Source organism: Hyperolius riggenbachi, chromosome 1 (assembly GCF_040937935.1).
Source record: "Hyperolius riggenbachi isolate aHypRig1 chromosome 1, aHypRig1.pri, whole genome shotgun sequence".
Classification (NCBI taxonomy): Eukaryota; Metazoa; Chordata; class Amphibia; order Anura; family Hyperoliidae; genus Hyperolius; species Hyperolius riggenbachi.
In genome coordinates this window covers 105,187,016-105,207,749 of record NC_090646.1, presented here as the reverse complement: position 1 = coordinate 105,207,749, position 20,734 = coordinate 105,187,016, and the positions used below count along the sequence as shown (strand labels likewise).

General features: G+C 44.1%; 1 protein-coding gene across 1 annotated transcript in view; it reads right to left on the bottom strand.

Moving 5' to 3' along the window:
* The window catches only part of NCAPG (non-SMC condensin I complex subunit G), an 86,277-nt gene that overhangs the window by 48,422 nt on the left and 17,121 nt on the right, over window positions 1-20,734 (bottom strand). The window contains exons 2-7 of the mRNA XM_068277881.1: window positions 17,226-17,432; window positions 10,228-10,456; window positions 9,520-9,665; window positions 5,319-5,403; window positions 5,008-5,200; window positions 1,169-1,318 (exon numbers count right to left, since the gene is read on the bottom strand). Of these exons, the coding sequence (XP_068133982.1) occupies window positions 1,169-1,318; window positions 5,008-5,200; window positions 5,319-5,403; window positions 9,520-9,665; window positions 10,228-10,456; window positions 17,226-17,432 (1,010 nt within the window). The remainder of the gene's footprint in view (window positions 1-1,168; window positions 1,319-5,007; window positions 5,201-5,318; window positions 5,404-9,519; window positions 9,666-10,227; window positions 10,457-17,225; window positions 17,433-20,734) is intronic.

The following is a 20,734-nucleotide window of genomic DNA, read 5'->3' as shown; positions in this document are numbered from 1 at the left end:
TTGGGAGGAAAGGTGTGGCCAAGATGACAGTCACCGATTCTTATCAGAATGAAGGAGCTGGCTTGAATGGAGGGGTGTGGTTTGGAAAGCAGGCTTCCTGAAGTTTGCATAAAGTAGCATGCCAGTCCAAAAGAGGCAAGCTGCAGAAGCAGTCACAAACATTCATTTCAAAGCTTTCTGCCCAAAAGCTATTCTCATCTTACAAAATGTATAACTGGAGAAGGGCTTTAATAAGTGGGTGTGATCTACAAGATCTAAAGAAAAAACTAAAAAGTTTACACAGGTTCACTTTTTTAACATTAGGTTTTATTTTAAGTGCAATGGACCTGAACACATGAAGGCTGAATACTTTGACTTTCCAAAAAAGTCAAACTTCAAAGAGGGAAGGAGCTGGTTTGTGGCATAAGCTTGTCCATTTTCCTCCCTGTTCACGCCCTTTACTGCCCTGTTCACACCCCGACACTCCCATGTGTCCCGATCCCTAGGCCAGAAAGAAGGGCTGACCTGGATAGTTTTTGGGGAGTTAGTGCCATTTTGAAGATGGAGGTGCTGGTTTTTGGAACTTAGCCACAGCCGAACAGGACAATGGAGAGAGGAATGAACATGGCAAAAAGACCATCTAGTCTAGGCAATCTTATTTGCTCTCCAGTCATGATCCAGTTGAAGGGAGGCCTTTGGGAAAGCAGAAACTAGGTTGCCATCTCTCCAGGTGCCAGGTCACGCACCCATGCATGGTAACTTTTTAAAGTTAACTATACATTTACACCGTGGGCAAAATAGACTCATCACACCAAAACTATATACTGTAGGTATCCCTTTAAAGAAAACTTCAAGTCAAATTTTTTAGGACTTCCAGAAATTGCAAGAGATGTAGAGAGAAAAGTCTAATGAACTGAGTTTCTCTGTTGGTTAGTAAAGCCATTCAATACAGTCAAGGACCAACAGAGTGGCTTTAAAGGTAAAAATAGATAGGGAGCTCATAACAGCCTTACAAATAATACTTGTTCTGGGCAGATCACTAGAGCAAAATAAAAATTGTTTTGTCATGCAGTTTTTACAAACCGTAACCGCTGGCTAAGCACATCATCATCATCATCATCATACAGCCAATTAATACACAGCAGCCATCAAAACTATGTGGGGAGAAAAAAAATGGGGGTACGTTTACCTTAACAGATACTCCACATACACAGCCGGCTCTGGTAAAATCTGCTCTAGGGCAGCCTCCCCCTCATCACTTTTGGACTTCAAGTGTTCGCACAATGCTTTCCAATACAAAACATTTTCTGGGCTTAATGTGTCCAGAGGGATGAGTTTCCTAGGAAGAAAATCAATATATGGATGTCTTGGTATCACAATGTTGGTTTCAAAGTGTAAGAGCGTCATTGCTTAGACACTTCATATCTCCATCTTGTGAATTAAAGCGAAATGAAACCCAGCATTTCTTCTTTGCGCAAAAGTATTTACAGCATATTATATACTACCACCATTGTTTTTTTTACTAGAACAGCATTTAACTAGTTAAACACAGGACTTACAAGCTCAGTGCAGAGAAACCTGGACGAATCTGAATTGGAGATAACATTATCTTGTGTTTACTTAATTGTATCAAGTGAGGAATGTGACACATTCTCTGACTGTGCAGACTCTCCTGAACACAGACAGACCGTCAGAAAGCATTCTGCCTTCAATACAAGATGAATAAAACCAGTCATGAATAAAATGCAAAGTCAGCTCTCAGAGCAAAAAAAAAAATGTACTTTGGGAACTTGTAGTTTCTAAATGAATAATAATACTTCTACACAAAAGCAAATTTAATAACCGTAGGGCATATAAAAAGTAGGAAAACATGTTTTTATTGAATATTATGTCTGGGTTTTATACCGCTTTAACCACTTAGCAACTTCTGCCACGCTTTTCTACGTCCTTGTTTACAAACACCTATAAATACATCTAAATATTTGGTTCTGTGTTCTATTTTTAGAAAACTGAGTACGTATAGCACCATCTTGTGGCCAAGAAGTAAAACTACTTCCAAATACACCATTATTCACTTACCATAGAAAAATTAAATACATTTTCATTATTTTTGAAACTCCTTCACCCCTAACCCAAAATAAAATATTATCGCCATACTTTGTACTAGGGACACAATTTAAACATTGTAATTACTGGGACAAATTGGCAAATAAAAGGTGTCTGTTTTATCTACAATAGCACATTTTATTTTTAAGCTACAATGGTTGAAAGCTGAGAAATGGTGATTTTTTCATTTTTTTCTTCTTCTTCCCTGTCAAATGCATATAAAATAATATAATTCTTAGCATAAAGTACTGCCCAAAGAAAGCCTAGTTTTTTCTGCAAAAAATAATGTATAGATCATCTCAGGGTGATAATTAGTGATAAAGTTATTACTGAATGAATGGGAAGAGCATTTGAAGGGGAAAAAACCTGTGGTAGAGAAGTGGTTAAAGTGAGACCTATGCACTGAAAGAAAATCAAGGCTAGTGTTTCTTTGCAATAAACTAGTAATCACTTAGGGCTTGGGCCCGCTAGGGGCACTTTTCCTGCGCTTGCCGAATGCCCACAATCAGCAAAAGCACTACAACAGTGGTACTCTCTGAGGGAGATTCCACTATACAAAATCGCAAGCGCTTGCCATTTGCAAACTGCCTGCAACATTTTCGGAGTGATTGATAAAATGCAGATGCAAAATCGCATACCTACGATCCGCGATTGCTAATGGGTCCCAGCCTTACTTATTCTCAAGAGTCCATATACATTTGGCACATTAATAGGAAGAACAACCAGATGAGTAATGTGTCTGAAACTCCATACAAACTTTTCAATTGGCTTCACATGAGCCGGTTAAAATTAACACCACAGTGGTTTATCTGGCAGTAATATTGTGAATGGCAACAAGCAGCCCCATTCTATATATTAACCACTTCGCATCCAGACCTTGTTTTCCCCTTATCGACCAGAGCAGTTTTGACGCTTTAGCGGTGTCCCTTTTTAATCAGCAATAACTTCATCTGTACTCGTGCCACTTAAATTATCTGTATATCGTTTTTTTTCAAGACAAACTAAGCTTTCATTGGGGAGTATTTGGTACGAAGTAAAATGTTCCTCTCTATGCATTTTAATGGGAAAAAGTGGGAACATTTTTTAAAAATGCATTATTTTTCAATTTTGACCAATTTCTGTTTGGAAATAAAAAGTGCAATTGACATAAAAACTGTGCCGCCAGTAAAAGTAGCCCCAGTATAGATGTCCAGATGTGTCCCCAGTATCACCGCCTCCCCCAGTATAGCCAGATGTGTCCCCAATATCAGCCACCCTAGCATAGCCACGTGTCCCCTGTGTTTGCCAGCCCCAGAATAGATTGACAGACGCACCCCCAGGAATAGTGCCCCTCTTTATAGCCATATGTGTCCCCGGATCAGGATTAACCCCATTATGGCCAGATGTACCCCCAGGATTAGTGCTGCCCCCCATTATAGCCAAATGTGCCCCCAGTATATGATTATTGCCCCCCCCCCCCCCCAGGTGCCCAGATGCACCAAATTAGTAATTCCCCCCTCCCCTTAGTCAATTAGATGCCCCCCAACAAATATGTAACCCCCCCTTTTATTTATCCTACCCCCACCCCCCCAAGGATCGATAGCCAGATGCCCCTCCCCATGAGGCAGCCCCCCTCCGTGCAGAAATCGTAAATTCTCCGATCACCGCTCTGCATTCAGCCGCATATTGCCGGTAACCCGGGTCCCGGCTTGATGACATCATCAAGCTGGGACCCGGGTTTCCGGCAATATGAGGTTGAATGCAGAGTGGTGATCGGAGGATCAGGCTTCAGGATAGTCGCAGGAGCGAGCTAAGGTGAGTAAGGCTGCTTGCTGGTGGATTTTTTTTACTATTTGTGCACCGAGGGGGACAGATGAAGGATCGCTGCAGTTCACCACTGCAGCGATCGTTCATGGGAGGGGGGTGGACTAATTGGCCAAAAGGGAACATGTTCCCTTCCACCAATTAGTATTGCAGATGACAGTGCCGGAGGGTGCGCTCTGAAGCGCACCCAACCGTGCACAGCAGGGATGCAAACAGGTCAGTATATCTTCGTGGCTGTGGCTTGGAGGGTGCCACAGCTGACGTAGATATACTGTAGTGGTAAGGAAAGTGGTTAAAGGACAACTGAAGTGAGAAGAATATGGAGGCTGCCATGTTTATTTCCTTTTAAACGATACCAGTTGCCTGGCAGCCGCCTTGCTGGTCCGTTTGGCTGCAGTGGTGTCTGAATAACACCAGAAACAAGCATGCAGCTAATCTGTCAGATCTCACAATAATGTCAGAAACACCTGATCTGCTGCATGCTTGTTCAAGGTCTATGGCTGAAAGTATTAGAGGCAGAAGATCAGCAGGAGAGCCAGGCAACTGGTATTGCTTGAATGGAAATAAACATGGCAGCCTCCATATCCTTCTCTTCAGTTGTCCTTTAAATGGTGACACCAGATTGAGTTCTTTCAACTGAGATTTTACCGCATGATAAATTCATTCAACCGATTGATGCCCAGAATTGATTGAATTATCGATTGGAGGAACATGTAGAATTATTACATTGGATGGTCAATAATGCTGCAAAATTGCAAGCTGTATGGCCACCTTAAGAATAATTATCCCTCAGTATCCTATCTCCAGTGTGTTATTTTTGAGCAGGAGAAAGTAAGCTAATCCTGTCTATCTCTACGACAAGTGCCCATTAGCTACTGCTAACAATACTTCTCACCGTGTTTCAGTTACTAGGCAGAAATTCTTGAACGCAGCCTGTCAAGTACTAATTACTGTGTTTGCCTCCAGAGGCTGCCCTACACCTATACATTTCAGTGTAGATTGAGTGCTGAACTACATGTTGCACATACAGTAAATTCTCTACAGAAGTTGACTTACAAATTAAGGAATTAAGTCATATCTAACAGCAAAGTGCTGTGAACAAGGGACAGGCTGTCCTACCGTTCATCAATGTTTTTGCAGTTCTCTACAAGCTCATTGGCAGAAGAGAGAGCAAACATTGCATTGAGTGCAGAGAGTGCCACTTCTGGAGAATTCTCTACATCCAGACGATGCAGCAGCTCCAGTACGTTTCCCTCTGTGTATTTCAGCCATGCCTGCAGCAGCTTCTTCTGCATAATATCCTTCACTGCTCCTGTCACAACACAGATAAACAAAGAGTGGCAAATAAGTGGTTACAGCGACAGATTCTCTATGCCGGGACATGCAAGGAAGTTTTATTAGAGAAAGTCATTTAAGTGTATGGTGGATACCTGATCTATCGTTAAGTCCCTGTTGCAAAAGTTTAACCCTCTGAGCAATTGTTAGCGCTCGTAAATGAACCTTTTCCGCCAAAACCTAGAGGGAGAGAGAGACGGTTACAAAATTCAAGAAACATCCATTTAGACATCATCAAGGCCGTGGAGTAGAAGTCAAGAAATCGGAGCAATGTTTGGGTACCTGGAGTCGTAAAAAATGCACTGACTCCCAACTCCTAATAATTTTAACTGCAGTTAAAATAAGATTTTTTTCTTTACTAACTTTCTTGCTCATAAAATCAATTAATTTGATGAAGTAGAGCTATACTCTACATATACTCTACTCCCTGCAGAGCTGTTGTGAATCCACTGAGAATGTTCTGGGGATAGAAAGCAGAGGTGTTGTGTATCACCCGTAAACCTGATTCAGATTGTGAATGATAAAGCGGTACACTGATTCTAAAAGGGTTTCTGTGGCATGTAAAAAAACAAAAAAAAAAACAAAAACAAAAAAACACTTACCTGGGGCTTCTATCGGCCTCCTGCAGCCATCATGTTCCGCGCCGTCCTCCTACAATCCTCCGTTCCCCCGCCACTGGTGCCGGTCTAATTATTCGTCTAACTAGAAGAATAATGCTCGCTCCCACGCGCATCATCGTGAGCTTAACCATTTCAGCCCGCTGGGATTTTTCACCTTATGCATCAGAGCAATTTTCACCTCCCATTCATTCGCTAATAACTTTATCACTAATTATCACAATTTATTGATCTATAGCTTGTTTTTTCCGCCACTAATTAGGCTTTCTTTGGGTGGTACATTTTTCTACGATTTTTTTTTCATAAATGCATTTTAACAGGATTCATATAAAAAAAAATTGAAAAAGTTCATTATTTCTCAGTTTTCGGCCATTATAGTTTTAAAGAGAATCTGTACTCTAAAATTCTTACAATAAAAAGCATACCATTCTATTCATTATGTTCTCCTGTGCCCCTCTGTGCTGTTTCTGCCACTCCCTGCTGCAATCCTGGCTTGTAATTGCTAGTTAGAGGAATAATTAGACCGGCGTCAGGAAACGGAAGATCGTAGGAGGACGGCGCGGGACATGATGGCTGCAGGAGGCCGATAGAAGCCCCAGGTGTCAGTTTTTGTTTTTTTAAACATGCCACAGAAACCGTTTTAGAATCAGTGTACCGCTTTATCATTCACAATCTGAAACACAAACAATTTTTTGCTCACTACCAGTTCAGGCAATTTCCTACCTCTATCTGGCCAGCAGGCGCCAGTCAGCCAATCAGGTGCACGGTCATACACCCTTTGCCTGCCATACCGATCTAGCAGGATTTGCATAAATTAGCATTCAGGTGGGAGGCTTGGTTGGACGTAATAGTTGATTACATCTTTTACAGGGACCGCCGCGTGTAGGCATCTCCCACACAGTCCCCTCCCTAACCACTCACCTGTCAACCGCATCCCAGAAGCTGCAAAACAGAAATTTAAAATCACAAACACTGGTTCGCACGAATGTCGGGGGCCCCAGCAGTTTGCATTCAGTTTGGAGGTGATGGGGGTGAAGTCTCTGGAGGTGAGAGAGCCAGGGCTCGCCCACATTTCCCTCTGGGTATCGCATGGTGGTTTGGGGGCCCCAGCAAGTGAGAGAGGCTGGGGCCCCCGGCTGTCGTGCGAACCAGTGTTTGTCATTCACAATCTGAATCAGGTTTACAGGTGATACACAACACCTCTGCTTTCTATCCCCAGAACATTCTCAGTGGATTCACAATAGCTGTGCAGGGAGTAGATAGAAGCCCCTGGTTAGTGTCACAGAACCCTTTAAAGGCTAGAATGCCAACACATTGTCTCTTGCCCGGTTCCCGTGCAGAAGATGGCCCTGGCCTTTTGTATATCAGATATAGAAAAGGCAGAGCTCTTTTTCTGCAAGGTGGCAGGGCTACATGCTGGAACCCAGCTGATATGGGGCTTCGGTAAATCTTATTATACAGATGGCTTGCCAGAGCTAAATGTTGGAAATGACAGGCCAGGATTACTGACAGAGTATCAGCTTCCTGGCCAGGAGCTTTCTTTTGTTCCCAAAAGAAGATGCCATCTTAATATAGCTTTAAAATTCCTACGTTTAAGCAGTAATGTATGTTACATACTTTCAATCAACAAGATTGTTCTATGCAAAAATTAGAGAAGTTGAAGGAATCAAACTGAGAAGTCGGATGTTTTTTTTTTGTACAGACTCCAAAGCTCCACCAGACATACAATTTAAAAAACAAAACAAAACAAAAAAAACCACTAGTTCCTTTGATTAAAACTTAGATTTCTTACAGCATCCCTTCTTAACAGACATCCCTCTGTCTCTGGACTACACATTTCCTGCCATCATAGCACAGACAATATATATTACCATTAAGCATCGCTTGTATATGTTCTATCATGGGGCTAGCCCTATATCCACTCAATGGATCTCTTCAAAAAACGTGTCCTTTAATTTATGTACCACCTCCCTGCAATTAATACAACTGATAAATATAACTGAAATTTTCTAGAACTATCTGTAAATAGCCACATCTTGTCAGCTTGCAAAGGATGAGAAAAAGAGAGAACACCAAGTGCCCAATATAGTGTAGTATGTACTGGTAAGGTATAATTGATAGAGTAATAATATTAATTTAATACTCACAAACCAGGGTTACCAATTAGGCAACCACTGTCAAAGCAGGTGGGGAGATTGTCCTGACCCCACTCAGGATTAAAAAGTCGCTCTCTGTAGTTGGAGAAGGAAGGGTACAACCCTCCACCAAGGGTGGACTTGATGTAGATAATAGGATAACAGAGGCGCCAATAGGATAAAAAACACTAAAAGAACTTAAAAACCCATCTTGGTAATAGAGGAGGCAGTGGTGGACTCACCCCCTCCAAGCAGAACACACGACTGTGGATTTTCAGTCAAAACAATTTTATTGGATACTCCAAATAAAGTGCAACGTGTTTCACGGGATACAAACCCGCTTCATCAGGCAATAACAGATAGGAGTAAACAGCATCTGCCAGTATCATCAACAGAGGCGCTCAGTGTTGTGAAAAAATAAAAATGGTCTGGTCACTAGGGGGTATACGCCTCTGGACCACAAGAGTTTAAATGACAGCTGAAGTGAGAGGGATATAGAGGTTGCCATGTTTATTTCCTTTTAAAGGGATACTGTGGGGGGTGTCGGGGGGAAAAGGAGTTGAAGTTGCCCGGGGCTTCTAATGGTCCCCCGCAGACATCCTGTGCCTGCGCCGCCACTCACCGATGCTCCACCCCCGCCTCCGGTTCACTTCTGGAATTTCTGACTTTAAAGTCTGAAAACCACTGCGCCTGCAGTGCTATGTCCATGCTTCCCCTGATGTCACCAGGAGCGTACTGCGCAGGCACAGACCATACTGGGCCTGCGTAGTACGCTCCTGGTGCCATCAGCGGGAGTGAGGACACGGCAACGCAGGCGCAGTGGTTTTCAGACTTTAAAGTCTGAAATTCCAGAAGTGAAAAAGAGGCGGGGCCGGAACATTGGGGAGTGGCTACGCGGGCACAGGATGTCTTTGAGGGACCATTAGAAGTCACGGGTAACTTCAACTCATTTTCCCCCGACCCCCCTACGGTATCCCTTTAAAGCCGACCTGAACTCAGAACTTCATCTTAGCTCTAAAAGATAAGCAACAGCATAAGCTCCTTTAAAGAAAAAAACTTTTTTGTTACAGCCGATACAAATCCTGCAAGAAATCTTCAGTTTGTCTACTTCCCGCTTTCATGGGAGCAGACATATTAACAACCTTTGCTTACAAACAGCTAAGGGATCAAATTACAACTTGTGCTTTGTCACAGATTACGGGGAGTTAGACAGGCTTAACTCTCTAAATACATACAAAGTGTATTTCTTTATGTTTTCCTTCTGCCACATGCAAGAGTTCAGGTCCACTTTAAGCAATATGAGTTGCATGGCTATCCTGCTGATCATCTGCCTCTTATACTTTTAGCCATAGACCCTGAACAAGCATGCAGCAGATCAGGCGTTTCTGACATGATTGTCAGATCTGACAAGATTAGCTGCATGCTTGTTTCTGGTGTGATTCAGACACTACTACAGCCAATTACTGTAGATCAGCACAGCTGGAAGTTAACCAGTATTGTTTGAAAACTTTGGGCTTGATATGAAATACTTCTTCAAAAGTTACCTGGTATGCCAGCTTCCTCACTTGTTCTTTTACATCCATTGTGCGCCCGACAATTTTTGGCAATGTTCTGGCGGATGGAGCAATGCAAGATAAAACTGCCCTTCGTACTTCTGCATTCAAATCATTTTCTAGCAAATGCACATATACTGCAGGGAAAACAGAATGAAATAAGTCAGCTTCCAGGTATTGCCACAACCTGCTAATTATTTGCACTGTGAAAAGGATGCCCATTTTAACGGTAAATTTACTGGTTTCAGCATCAAAAACACTTCCTATACATTGCTGTATATTGGCATGTAGCCCAGCCCTCCCAGTAATGCTAAGCCTAAGCTGTTTAGGTATGCGGAATTTTCCTCCCAGAGCAATCTGGAAGAATAGGCGTTTCTGCTCTCTTTGGAGCACACAAACATTCAGCAAAGATGCCCCTGCCAGCAGAAAAGATGGAAGAGGAAATATTTTACAAAGGGCAAACATTAACTAAATCATTTATAAACTATTATTGTAAAAAAAATCAGCAATATTATTAATTACGTATTTTGAGTGCAGTTCCTATAAGTACAAATGTGAATTTGCATTCATGAAGTCAGAAGAGGCAAGACTTCAGCAGAGAGCAACCACTGTCCTCCCTACATGGCCATGTGACTAAAGATGAAGGGGTTCACAGTGACTAGGGGTGTGGCATAAGACATCAGTGCAATGCATTCTCACCATTGGATACAGCGCAGTCTGGGTTACTGGGATCCTGGAGTCTGGCCAAGGCCAGAACAGCTTGGATGCGCACGTTGGGCACTCGGTCAGTCACACGTATGAGCATAGCATCATGGATCTTATCAAACAAATCATCATCGATCTGGGCATTTTCAGGCAGATTCACCAGCAGTTTATAGATGAGCTGACAAACCCTGAACCTCACTGCCATGCTGTTAGCTGTGTGGGACTGAAACAGACAAAAGACAATTATGCTACTCAGAAAAAACAATAAATAGTTTCTAACAGTCATACTTCAAAAATAATTTCGTATGGTTTTAAAGATAACAGTGCCATCTAGTGGTTACCTCATGTATAAATTAGCTTACATGAAAACTGATGAGCTTTCAATATGAACTTCTTAGGATGGTGAAATGAGGCAAGAACACTTAGGTTTCCTGTCATTTTTACAACGTAATTTGAAACAGAAGTGTAAATTGCTTCCTAAGGCAAAAAGTCATGCATCCAACTGCACAGTATGAATGTTTTAGAAAACGCAGAAGAGGCATTGTTACAATGATCAGATCACTGCATGGCTAAAATTCATATCTGCACAATACACAAAAACTAAATGGCAAAATTACTTAGACATTTCTAATGGAGCCAACCTGCTGTAGAGATATGCAAAAGCATCTTGAATAGGACTATATGATAAACAGTTTTTGTGGGGTGTCACCTGTGGGCAATTTTCAAAAGCCCATCCAAGCAACCTCCTAGAGTCCTATGTGTGAACCTTTGGCAAATAATATAGGTTTATCACACAGTGCTCTGCCTTTAAAGTATGAATACTACATTGGACTGTATACTTTTTTTAAAGGCTTCAATAAACTTGGCATTCAGAGCCTTACATGAGTCACTAGCTCACTATACAGTGCCAGCAGTACTTCACACTTTTCTTCAGGTCTGACTCCTGGTCAGCAGTGCTGTGGAGTCAGTATAAAAAAAAAAAAAATCATTCGACAGACTCCTCAGTTTATGAAACCACAGACTCCGACTCCAGGTACCCAAAATTGCTCCGACTCCTCAACTTCCGACCCCACAGCCCTGCTGGTCAGGACACTCAGGCATGGGACCCACTACCAGAGCTTTTCTAAACACGTGTGATTGAAACACTCTTGCTAATATAATGCTATGCATGTGATCCAAAAAACAGGCAGACTGCTTCAAACCCCCTTACATGTCTATGGTGTTTGGCAATCCCTACACAGGTCAAAGACACAGAAGTAGGTAAAATGCAGACAGCACACCGTATGTGAATAAAATACAGAATTCTTTGAATTCTTTATTGGCACAGCCAAAAGACAGACTGGAAGCTAACGTGTTTCAGACACACAGGCCCTTAGCCATAGACATGGCTATGACTAAGGAGCTGTGTATCTGAAACACATCAGCTGCCAGCCTGTCTTCTTGAAGTATCAAAGGATTCTGGATTTTATTCACATATTGTGTGCAGCAGGCATTTATACCCATTTAAGTGTGATCCCACTTAAGGGATGGGGAAAGAAAAAAAAATTATCAACCTTAAAGGGAACCTTAACTGTGGGGGGAAAAAAAAAATTCACTTACCTGGGGGCTTTCCCAAGCCTCCTGCAGCCGTCCTGTGCCCGCACCGGTCCTTCGGTGCCCTCCGGTCTACCTCCGCGGCTAAGTTTTGTTTTCGGCCGACTGCCAGTCGTCCTCGGGCAAAGCGTCCTCTTCTTCCGCATTCCCCGTCGTAAAGAGCCGTAAAGCGCGTCCGCATGACGCGCTTTACGGGTCTTTACGACGGGGAATGCGGAAGAAGAGGACGCTTTGCCCGAGGACGACTGGCAGTCGGCCGAAAACGAAACTTAGCTGCGGAGGGAGACCGGAGGGCACCGAAGGACCGGCGCGGGCACAGGACGGCTGCAGGAGGCTTGGGAAAGCCCCCAGGTAAGTGAATTTACAGATAAGGTTCCTTTTAACATTACATTAGCAAGAGCTTTACAAACCACAAGCACTTAGAAAAGCACTGCTAGTGGGTCCCAGGGCTACCTTCATGGAGTTTGTATCTTCTTGTGTTTGAGTGGGTCTCCTCCAGCACACCAGTTTCCTACTACTCTCCCCCCCCCAAAAGAACAAGTACTGTATATACTCGCGTATAAGCCTAATTTTTCAGCACAAATAAACGTGTGAAAAAGTTACCCCCTTGGCTTATTTGCGAGTCAATGGAGCAGCATGGATGGTGGAGCAGGATTTGGATACTGGCAGAGGAGCGTAGGATTGTGCACTAGTAATTCTGCACTTGCCAGCTGGCTCCTTGCTGTGCCCCCCATCCTCTGCAACATGGCACGCAGAGTGCACTGCTCAAGACTACCTGTGTCCCCTAGCTTGTGGAGTAGAGCGTGCAAGTAATGTGTCAGCTGTGCAATGATCGGGGATTCTTCCTGTGTGGCAATTGCTGTCTCATATCTATGACCCCATCTAGTGGCACCTTGAGACAACTATCCTCCTTGTGGCACATCTGGCTACAGGGATGGGTGCTGACTTGTACTGGGGGCACATCTGGCTACTGTGGAGGGGGCTATACTGTGGAGTAGGCTTATACGCAAGTCAATCACTTTTCCCTGGTTTCTGGAGGGAAAAGTGGGTACCTCGACTTATACGCGGGTCGGCTTATAAGCGAGTATATAGGGGTATGTTAATTGGCTTGCCTTAAATGCTTGGGGTTCTCCAACTGCTGTAAATCTAGTTGGTTCCTAAATATTCCCCATGGACTCCTGAATTCCGTAATACACCCCTGGCGTATGGTGTGGACATTAAATGGAAAGACCCTTTGAGGGACAGTTGTGCCATAAGGTGCTCAGTGTTTGTGCAATAGTCTGGACGATGACAGATGGCTGCATATATCATTTTCTGTGTTCGAGGGACACACACTATATTGTCAAAAGTATAAGGATGCTTCTTGCCTTTACACACACAAACTTTAATGACAAACCATCTTAATTTGCAGCTACAACAGCTTCAACTCTTCTTGGAAGGCTTTCCACAAAGTTTGGGAGGCTATTTATGGGAATTTTGACCATTATTCCAGAATACAATTTGTGAGGAAAGGCAGTGATGTTAAATGAAAAAAAAAAAAAACTGTGAAGTCTCTGCTTTAATTTATTCCAAAGGCGTTCTGCTGGGTTTGAGGTCAGGGCTTATGCTGGCAAACCAAGTTACCCCACACCAAACTTTCTCATCCATGTCTGAGCCTTGCTTTGTGAACTAGTTATGGGGTAGTGGCCATTTTCAAAATGGAGGACGGAGAATTCCATTGATCACAGTGTAAAAACAGGACACAGGAGAGGAGAATGAGATTGATGAGTAGACTACCTGGGAAGAATAACATGTATGTTTGTTTCGATTTCAGTTCAGATTTGGTTTAACCTCCTTGACGGTAATCCCGAGCTAGGGTCAGGATGGAAAACCGCAACTCAGAGCGGTAATCCCAACCTGTGCTCGGGGCAGCCGCCGGAGGCTGTGTTCAGAGCAATGCGTGCAGCGGCCGTTTCTACATACCTCCCAGGGGATCCCGACGTCGGCTTCTTCCTCTCCTCCGGGACTCTGCTTCCTCCTGGTGAGATCGCCGGCTGTTGGCAATCTCACTTTAGAGTTGCATGGCCACCCAGAGGATGGAGGAAAAACTGCAGCACTGGAGCCAGGGAGGTGAGCGATCGTGGAACTACTGCAGAGCTACATGGCAGCATGATTTTTTCCAGGTTTTAGGGTCTGAAAGGGTGCAAAAAAATTGCACGGCTTTTAGACCCTAAAATCCAGAAAGAATCATAACGCCAAGGGGGTTAAAGAGGAAAAACTTAAATTTTAAAACACATACAAATAAGAAGTTCATTTCTTCCTGAGTAAAATGAGACAGAAATCACTTTTCTCCTATGTTGCTGTCACTTACAGTAAGTAGTAGAAATCTGACATTACCGACAGGTTTTGGGCAAGTCTATCTCTCCATGGGGGAGTCTCAGCATGGCCTTTATGCTTTATAAAGAATCTCCCTGAAAAAGATTTGTACAAAGATGCTGGCTAACTTCCCTGCTCACCGCACACTTTTTTTTTGGCAGTTGAACGAAGCAACCGCCATTCACTAAGTGCGTTTTGAAAATAAAGAAATCCCTGTGAACCCCCCCCATGAGGAGATGGGCTAGTCTAAAACCGGTCGGTTCTGTCAGATTTCTATTACCTACTGTAAGTGACAGCGACATAAGAGAAAAGTAATTTATGGCTCATTTTACTCTGGAAAAATGTACCGTATTTTTCGGACTATAAGACGCACTTTTTCTCCCCCAAAAGTGTGTGGGGGGGGGGGGGGGGGGGGGGGGGGAGTCAGTGCGTCTTATAGTCCGAATACTACATATTGGGACCTGCGCCTCCTTCCCCCGTCCTGCCTGTCCTAATGTCTACCTGTCCCCATGTATACATTCACGTAGCTGCAGGCTGTCCTGTCTGAAAAACATTTTTGTCTGTAATGTCCCCGGGTACTACCGTCTACCGCAAGTACCACAAGTGGAAGTCCGCACAACATACCGTACATGCAGCTATCCTCAGGCTGTCCCCGCTTTCATTACCGCGCTGTCCCAAGCACTTGGATGTCCGTGATGTCCCCGGCCGGTACTACCGATGCGTTCCTAATCAGGAAGTGTCCCGCTCAGCGTTGTCGATAAATGGGCCAATCAGACGAGGGACGCTGGCCCCAACTGCCAATCACGCCGCACACTGCTCCTAGCAACTCTGTTAATAGGATGAGATGGCTAGAGGGCGGGACAGCCTCTCTGTCATTGGGACCAATCACTGTACAGTGCACAGTGGAGAGTGTGCGGCGTGATTGGCAGTTGGGGCCAGCATCCCCGTCTGATTGGCCCATTTATCGGCAATGCTGAGCGGGACACTTCCTGATTAGGAACGCATCGGTAATACCGGCCGGGGACATCACGGACATCCAAGTGCTTGGGACAGCGCGGTGATGAAGGCGGGGACAGCGCGGTGATGAAGGCGGGGACAGAGCGGTGATGAAGGCGGGGACAGAGCGGTGATGAAGGCGGGGACAGAGCGGTGATGAAGGCGGGGACAGAGCGGTGATGAAGGCGGGGACAGAGCGGTGATGAAGGCGGGGACAGAGCGGTGATGAAGGCGGGGACAGAGCGGTGATGAAGGCGGGGACAGCGCGGTGATGAAGGCAGGGACAGCGCGGTGATGAAGGCAGGGACCGCCTGAGGATAGCTGCATGTATGGTATGTTGTGCGGACTTCCACTTGCTGTAGACGACTTCCACCTGCGGTAGACGGTAGTACCCGGGGACATTACAGACAAAAATGTATATAAGGCAGGACAGCCTGAGTATAGCTGCAGCTACGTGAATGTATTTAATACACGGGGACACGCAGACACTAGGACAGGCTAGACACGGAGGACAAACAGACACAGGGAGACATTCAGACACTGGAACACAGAGGACAGGGATAACAGACACTGGACATGGAGGAAACAGGACAATCGAGACAGAGGAAGAGGGACAGATGACATGGGGTTAGAGGAAGGGGGAAAGAGGATACAGGAAGACACGGAGACAATGGACACAAGGGGGACATAAAAGCAGCAGAGGGACAGAGGAGACCACAGGGAAACAAGGAAGGCACAAGGGAGACATAATTGTAGGGGGGAAAGTCTATAGGACGCCCCTGCAGCGTGGACGCACCAGGCTTAGTATATTATTTTTTTTCCTGGTTTTTGTCCTCTAAACCTAGGTGCGTCTTATGGTCCGGAGCGTCTTATAGTCCGAAAAATACGGTAATTCTTAATTGTATATGTTTACATATATTTTACATTTTAAGATTTTAACAACAGAGGTCCTTTAAGATTCCCTTTAAAGTGTACCAAAGAAGGATGGTGCATGGGCAGAAGACCCCGACCGACAACAACCAATTAACGGGGCTGATTGCCCCGGAATGGCAGAATGTGGGCGAGGGACATGCGTTTATGGGGCTGGAGGAAGCCCGTGGTAAGTATCAAATCTTTAGTTTAATTTGTCTTTAGTTTCTTTGAAAGAGACACTGAAGCCTCCTTAAAATCACGTTTTAATTTTAAAAAACGTCTTAAGTATGTTTGCCCTAACTAAAACGCTGCATCCCCGCAGCTGAAATCTAACTAAATCCCCCCAAACTCCCCTCGCAAATTCCACAACTTTCTTGGTTGTGGATTTTGCTGCCCCGGGAGGCAGAGCTTTCAGCTGCAGCTCTGCCTCTACACGCGTCTATCAGCGCGTATCTCCGCCTCTCCCCCACCCCTCTCAGTGAAGGAAGACAGAGGCCTCAATTCACGGAGCTTTATCAAACAGTTTATCAAACCTTTGATAAACGTTTGATAATTTACCTCTTGGCTAAAATCTAATTTTGAATTCACAAAGGTGTTATATATTTATCGAATGTTTTACCGATAAAACGTTCAATAAATATATAACACCTTAGTGAATTCAAAATTAGATTTTACCCATGAGGTAAATTATCAAACGTTTGATAAAGTGTTTGATAAAGATCCGTGAATTGAGGCCAGAGTCGGGTAGAAGCGGGGATCCGCGCTGACGGATGTGTTTAGAGGCAGAGCTGTAGCTGAAAGCTCTGCCTCTCACTGAAGTGCTCCCCGCAGTGTGCCCCTGGGAGTTTGGGGGGGATTTAGTTAGATTTCAGCTGCGGTGATGCAGCGTTTTAGTTAGGGCAAACATACTTAGGAGGTTTTTAAAATAAAAATGTGATTTTAAGGAGACTTCAGTCTCTATAAGTAGGAATAAAGGGCCTGATCCTTAGAGGCTTAGAAAGGGTTAAACTGAAATGTACCAACAAAAATATGGAAACTGCCATTGTAGCTAATTTGCAGCTCGTCTTGCTGTTCTAGCTGTAATATTTTATAACCCCAGAACCATTATGTAGAGGATGTGCTCTGATTTGACCTACCTGGAGAAGGAAATTAAATAAAAAATTCACAGGGGAATTTTCCTCATCCATCTCATCTTCCTCTTCCTCACTAGAACTGTGAAAAGAGGTTACAAATTTGGCCACAAAATCCATAACCCTCTCCACAGACGGCTCTCTCCGGTAAACAATCAGAGGGTACTTCAGGAGGTTAATAAATTCTTCCAGGAAAATGGTTTTGTCTTCCATCTGTAGGATGAAAAATGAATAAGATGGCTTTAGATCTACATGAAATTATAAGTAATTTCATAACGGTGTACAGACTACTTCAATGAAACCGTATGAGTTTCACATTTATAAGGTAGCATTATCGGCAAACATCTGCATACACAGCCCTATCCAATTTAGTTACACAAAGGTACGTTTGTAAATATGCACTACCTTCAGCAGCAACTACAGATAATACAAATAATATAGACCACTGATAATTCCACCTCAATACTAAGTATCAACATTTCCCTTTGCCTTTCCTAAACCAAAACTAAAAAGAGGCTGCGGACCACTGGCTACAAAAGACTGCCTTTAAAGGGAACTTGATGTTACGAGAGATATGGAGGCTGCCATATATATTTCCTTGAAAATACCAGTTGCCTGGCAGCCCTGTTGATCTTCTGGCATAAGTAGTGTGAATCAAAACCCTGGAACATGCATATGGCTAATCCAGTAAAACCTGAGTCAAAGTACTGGATCTGTTGCATGCTTGTTCAGGGTCTATAGGCTCGTACACACGTCTGATGAAAGGCAACGACGGGTCTGTCGTCACCTCCCGCTGGGCGGGTTTTCAGCAGACAGTACAGCGTGTGTACAGTCTGTCGGTGGACTGATAAGGCTGTTTCCACATAGCGCGCTTTTGGAAACACAAGCGCAGGTACAGCAGAGAGTGCATAGACTGCACTGTCTGCAGTTTTCATTCATGCGCGGCAATTCAGTGTTGAATCGCCGCACGTGGTTTGCTGCATTTCGGGATGCTTCAGCCCGCAATCCCATTAAGTAATAAATGGGATCGCAAGCCGCCTCATCTGCCGAGAGTGACGCGTAGAGCCACAGGGCTCTGCTCTTCAATGAAAACAAACCCTAAGCATTCAAGCTGCAGCCATAAGGCATGCTCAGCAGGAAGTACCAGTGTTAGTGAGTCTAGCCCAAGGACTCCTTGCTGAATAGGTGCAGGCTTACTGAACAGTAAGAGATTTTAACCAGGTCTCCTGTGTCAGAGGCAGAGATACGATACATACATACATACACAGTGGTTTGCAAAAAGTATTCGGCCCCCTTGAAGTTTTCCACATTTTGTCATATTACTGCCACAAACATGAATCAATTTTATTGGAATTCCACATGAAAGACCAATACAAAGTGGTGTACACGAGAGTACAAGTGGAACGAAAATAATACATGATTCCAAACATTTAAAAAAAATAACTGCAAAGTGGGGTGTGCGTAATTATTCAGCCCCCTGAGTTAATACTTTGTAGAACCACCTTTTGCTGCAATTACAGCTGCCAGTCTTTTAGGGTATGTCTCCACCAGCTTTGCACATCTAGAGACTGAAATCCTTGCCCATTCTTCTTTGCAAAACAGCTCCAGCTCAGTCAGATTAGATGGACAGCTTTTGTGAACAGCAGTTTTCAGATCTTGCCACAGATTCTCGATTGGATTTAGATCTGGACTTTGACTGGGCCATTCTAACACATGGATATGTTTTGTTTGAAACCATTCCACTGTTGCCCTGGCTTTATGTTTAGGGCCGTTGTCCTGCTGGAAGGTAAACATCCGCACCAGTCTCAAGTCTTTTGCAGACTCCAAGGTTTTCTTCCAAGATTGCCCTGTATTTGGCTCCATCAATCTTCCCGTCAACTCTGACCAGCTTCCCTTTCCCTGCTGAAGAGAAGCACCCCCACAGCATGATGCTGCCACCACCTTATTTGACAGTGGGGATGGTGTGTTCAGAGTGATGTGCAGTGTTAGTTTTCCGCCACACATAGGGCTTGATTCAGAAAAGGGTGCTAAGTGTTAGCACGCCAGTGAAAAGCCACTTTGCATGTGCTAACATGCTTTGCACGTGCTAAGTAGTTAGCACATGCAAACTACTTATCACATGTAAACTACTTCGCATCCTAGTTATTAAAAAAAAAAATAAAAAAATCAGTGTTTATTCAACAAAGAAAAGGAACATGACAGAATATGCAGTGTAACAGTGCGCCTCCTAACTTTTCCAACAGTAGCTTCAGCATCAATTATCACTGTGGAAGATGAGAGGTATCGCTAACAATAATATAATGATCGTCACATAATATATAGAGCTCAGATTGAATTTACATTTCCAAATATTCTATCTTTTACAAGATCATAATTAGCAAGACCAGGGGTATCTAACCATCGAGCTTAGCACCCTAGTTAGCACGGTGCTAAGTAGTAGTTTGCATGTGCCAACTACGGTGCTAAGTAGTTTGCATGTTCCAACTACGGTGCTAAGTAGTTTGCATGTGCCAACTACGGTGCTAAGTAGTTTGCATGTGCTAACTACTTAGCACCCTAGTTAGCACGCCCAAAACCTTTAGGCATGCTAACTGGGTTAGCACCGTTTACTGAATCGAGCCCATAGCGTTTTGCATTTTGGCCAAAAAGGTCAGTTTAGACTTACCTGGTAAAGATGTTTCTAAACATCTCAGTGTACGGCAGGAAAAGGAGAGACTCCAGGCTCCTCCTCCAAGGGAAACACAATTGACAAGAAGTTTAAAAGGCCCCCACCCCCTGCTACCCTCAGTATCTAGACAAGAAATCCGGCCAATGAGACACCCAAACGTGACCCAGACTCCTGTCTACAGCTCAATCCACACCAAAACAGTGCAAAAAAAGTCAGGAAGAAAGGATAGAAGGCAGCATAGAGGGAGGGATGTAGTATGCCGTACACTGAGATGTTTAGAAACATCTTTACCAGGTAAGTCTAAACTGACCTTTCTCTAACCATCTCAGTGTACGGCAGGAAAAGGAGAGATAGGCGAGTAACCCCCTACTCACATGAGGGAGGGACTGCTGCCTGAAGCACCTTTCAACCAAAATGTTGGCACTGACTGAAGAAGATTCCCATCTAAAATGCATATCTGGACCAATCAGTCTTTGGTTCTCCCAAAAAGCTTAATCGCTTCAATTCTCTGTAGATTGAAAATAATGCAAGGCTGACAAGCGCAAGGCTTAACAAGCCTGTGCGAATGAACGCAAGGCTAACAAGCCTGTGCGAATGAACGCAAGGCTAACAAGCCTGTGCGAATGAACGCAAGGCTAACAAGCCTGTGCGAATGAACGCAAGGCTAACAAGCCTGTGCGAATGAACGCAAGGCTAACAAGCCTGTGCGAATGAACGCAAGGCTAACAAGCCTGTGCGAATGAACGCAAGGCTAACAAGCCTGTGCGAATGAACGCAAGGCTAACAAGCCTGTGCGAATGAACGCAAGGCTAACAAGCCTGTGCGAATGAACGCAAGGCTAACAAGC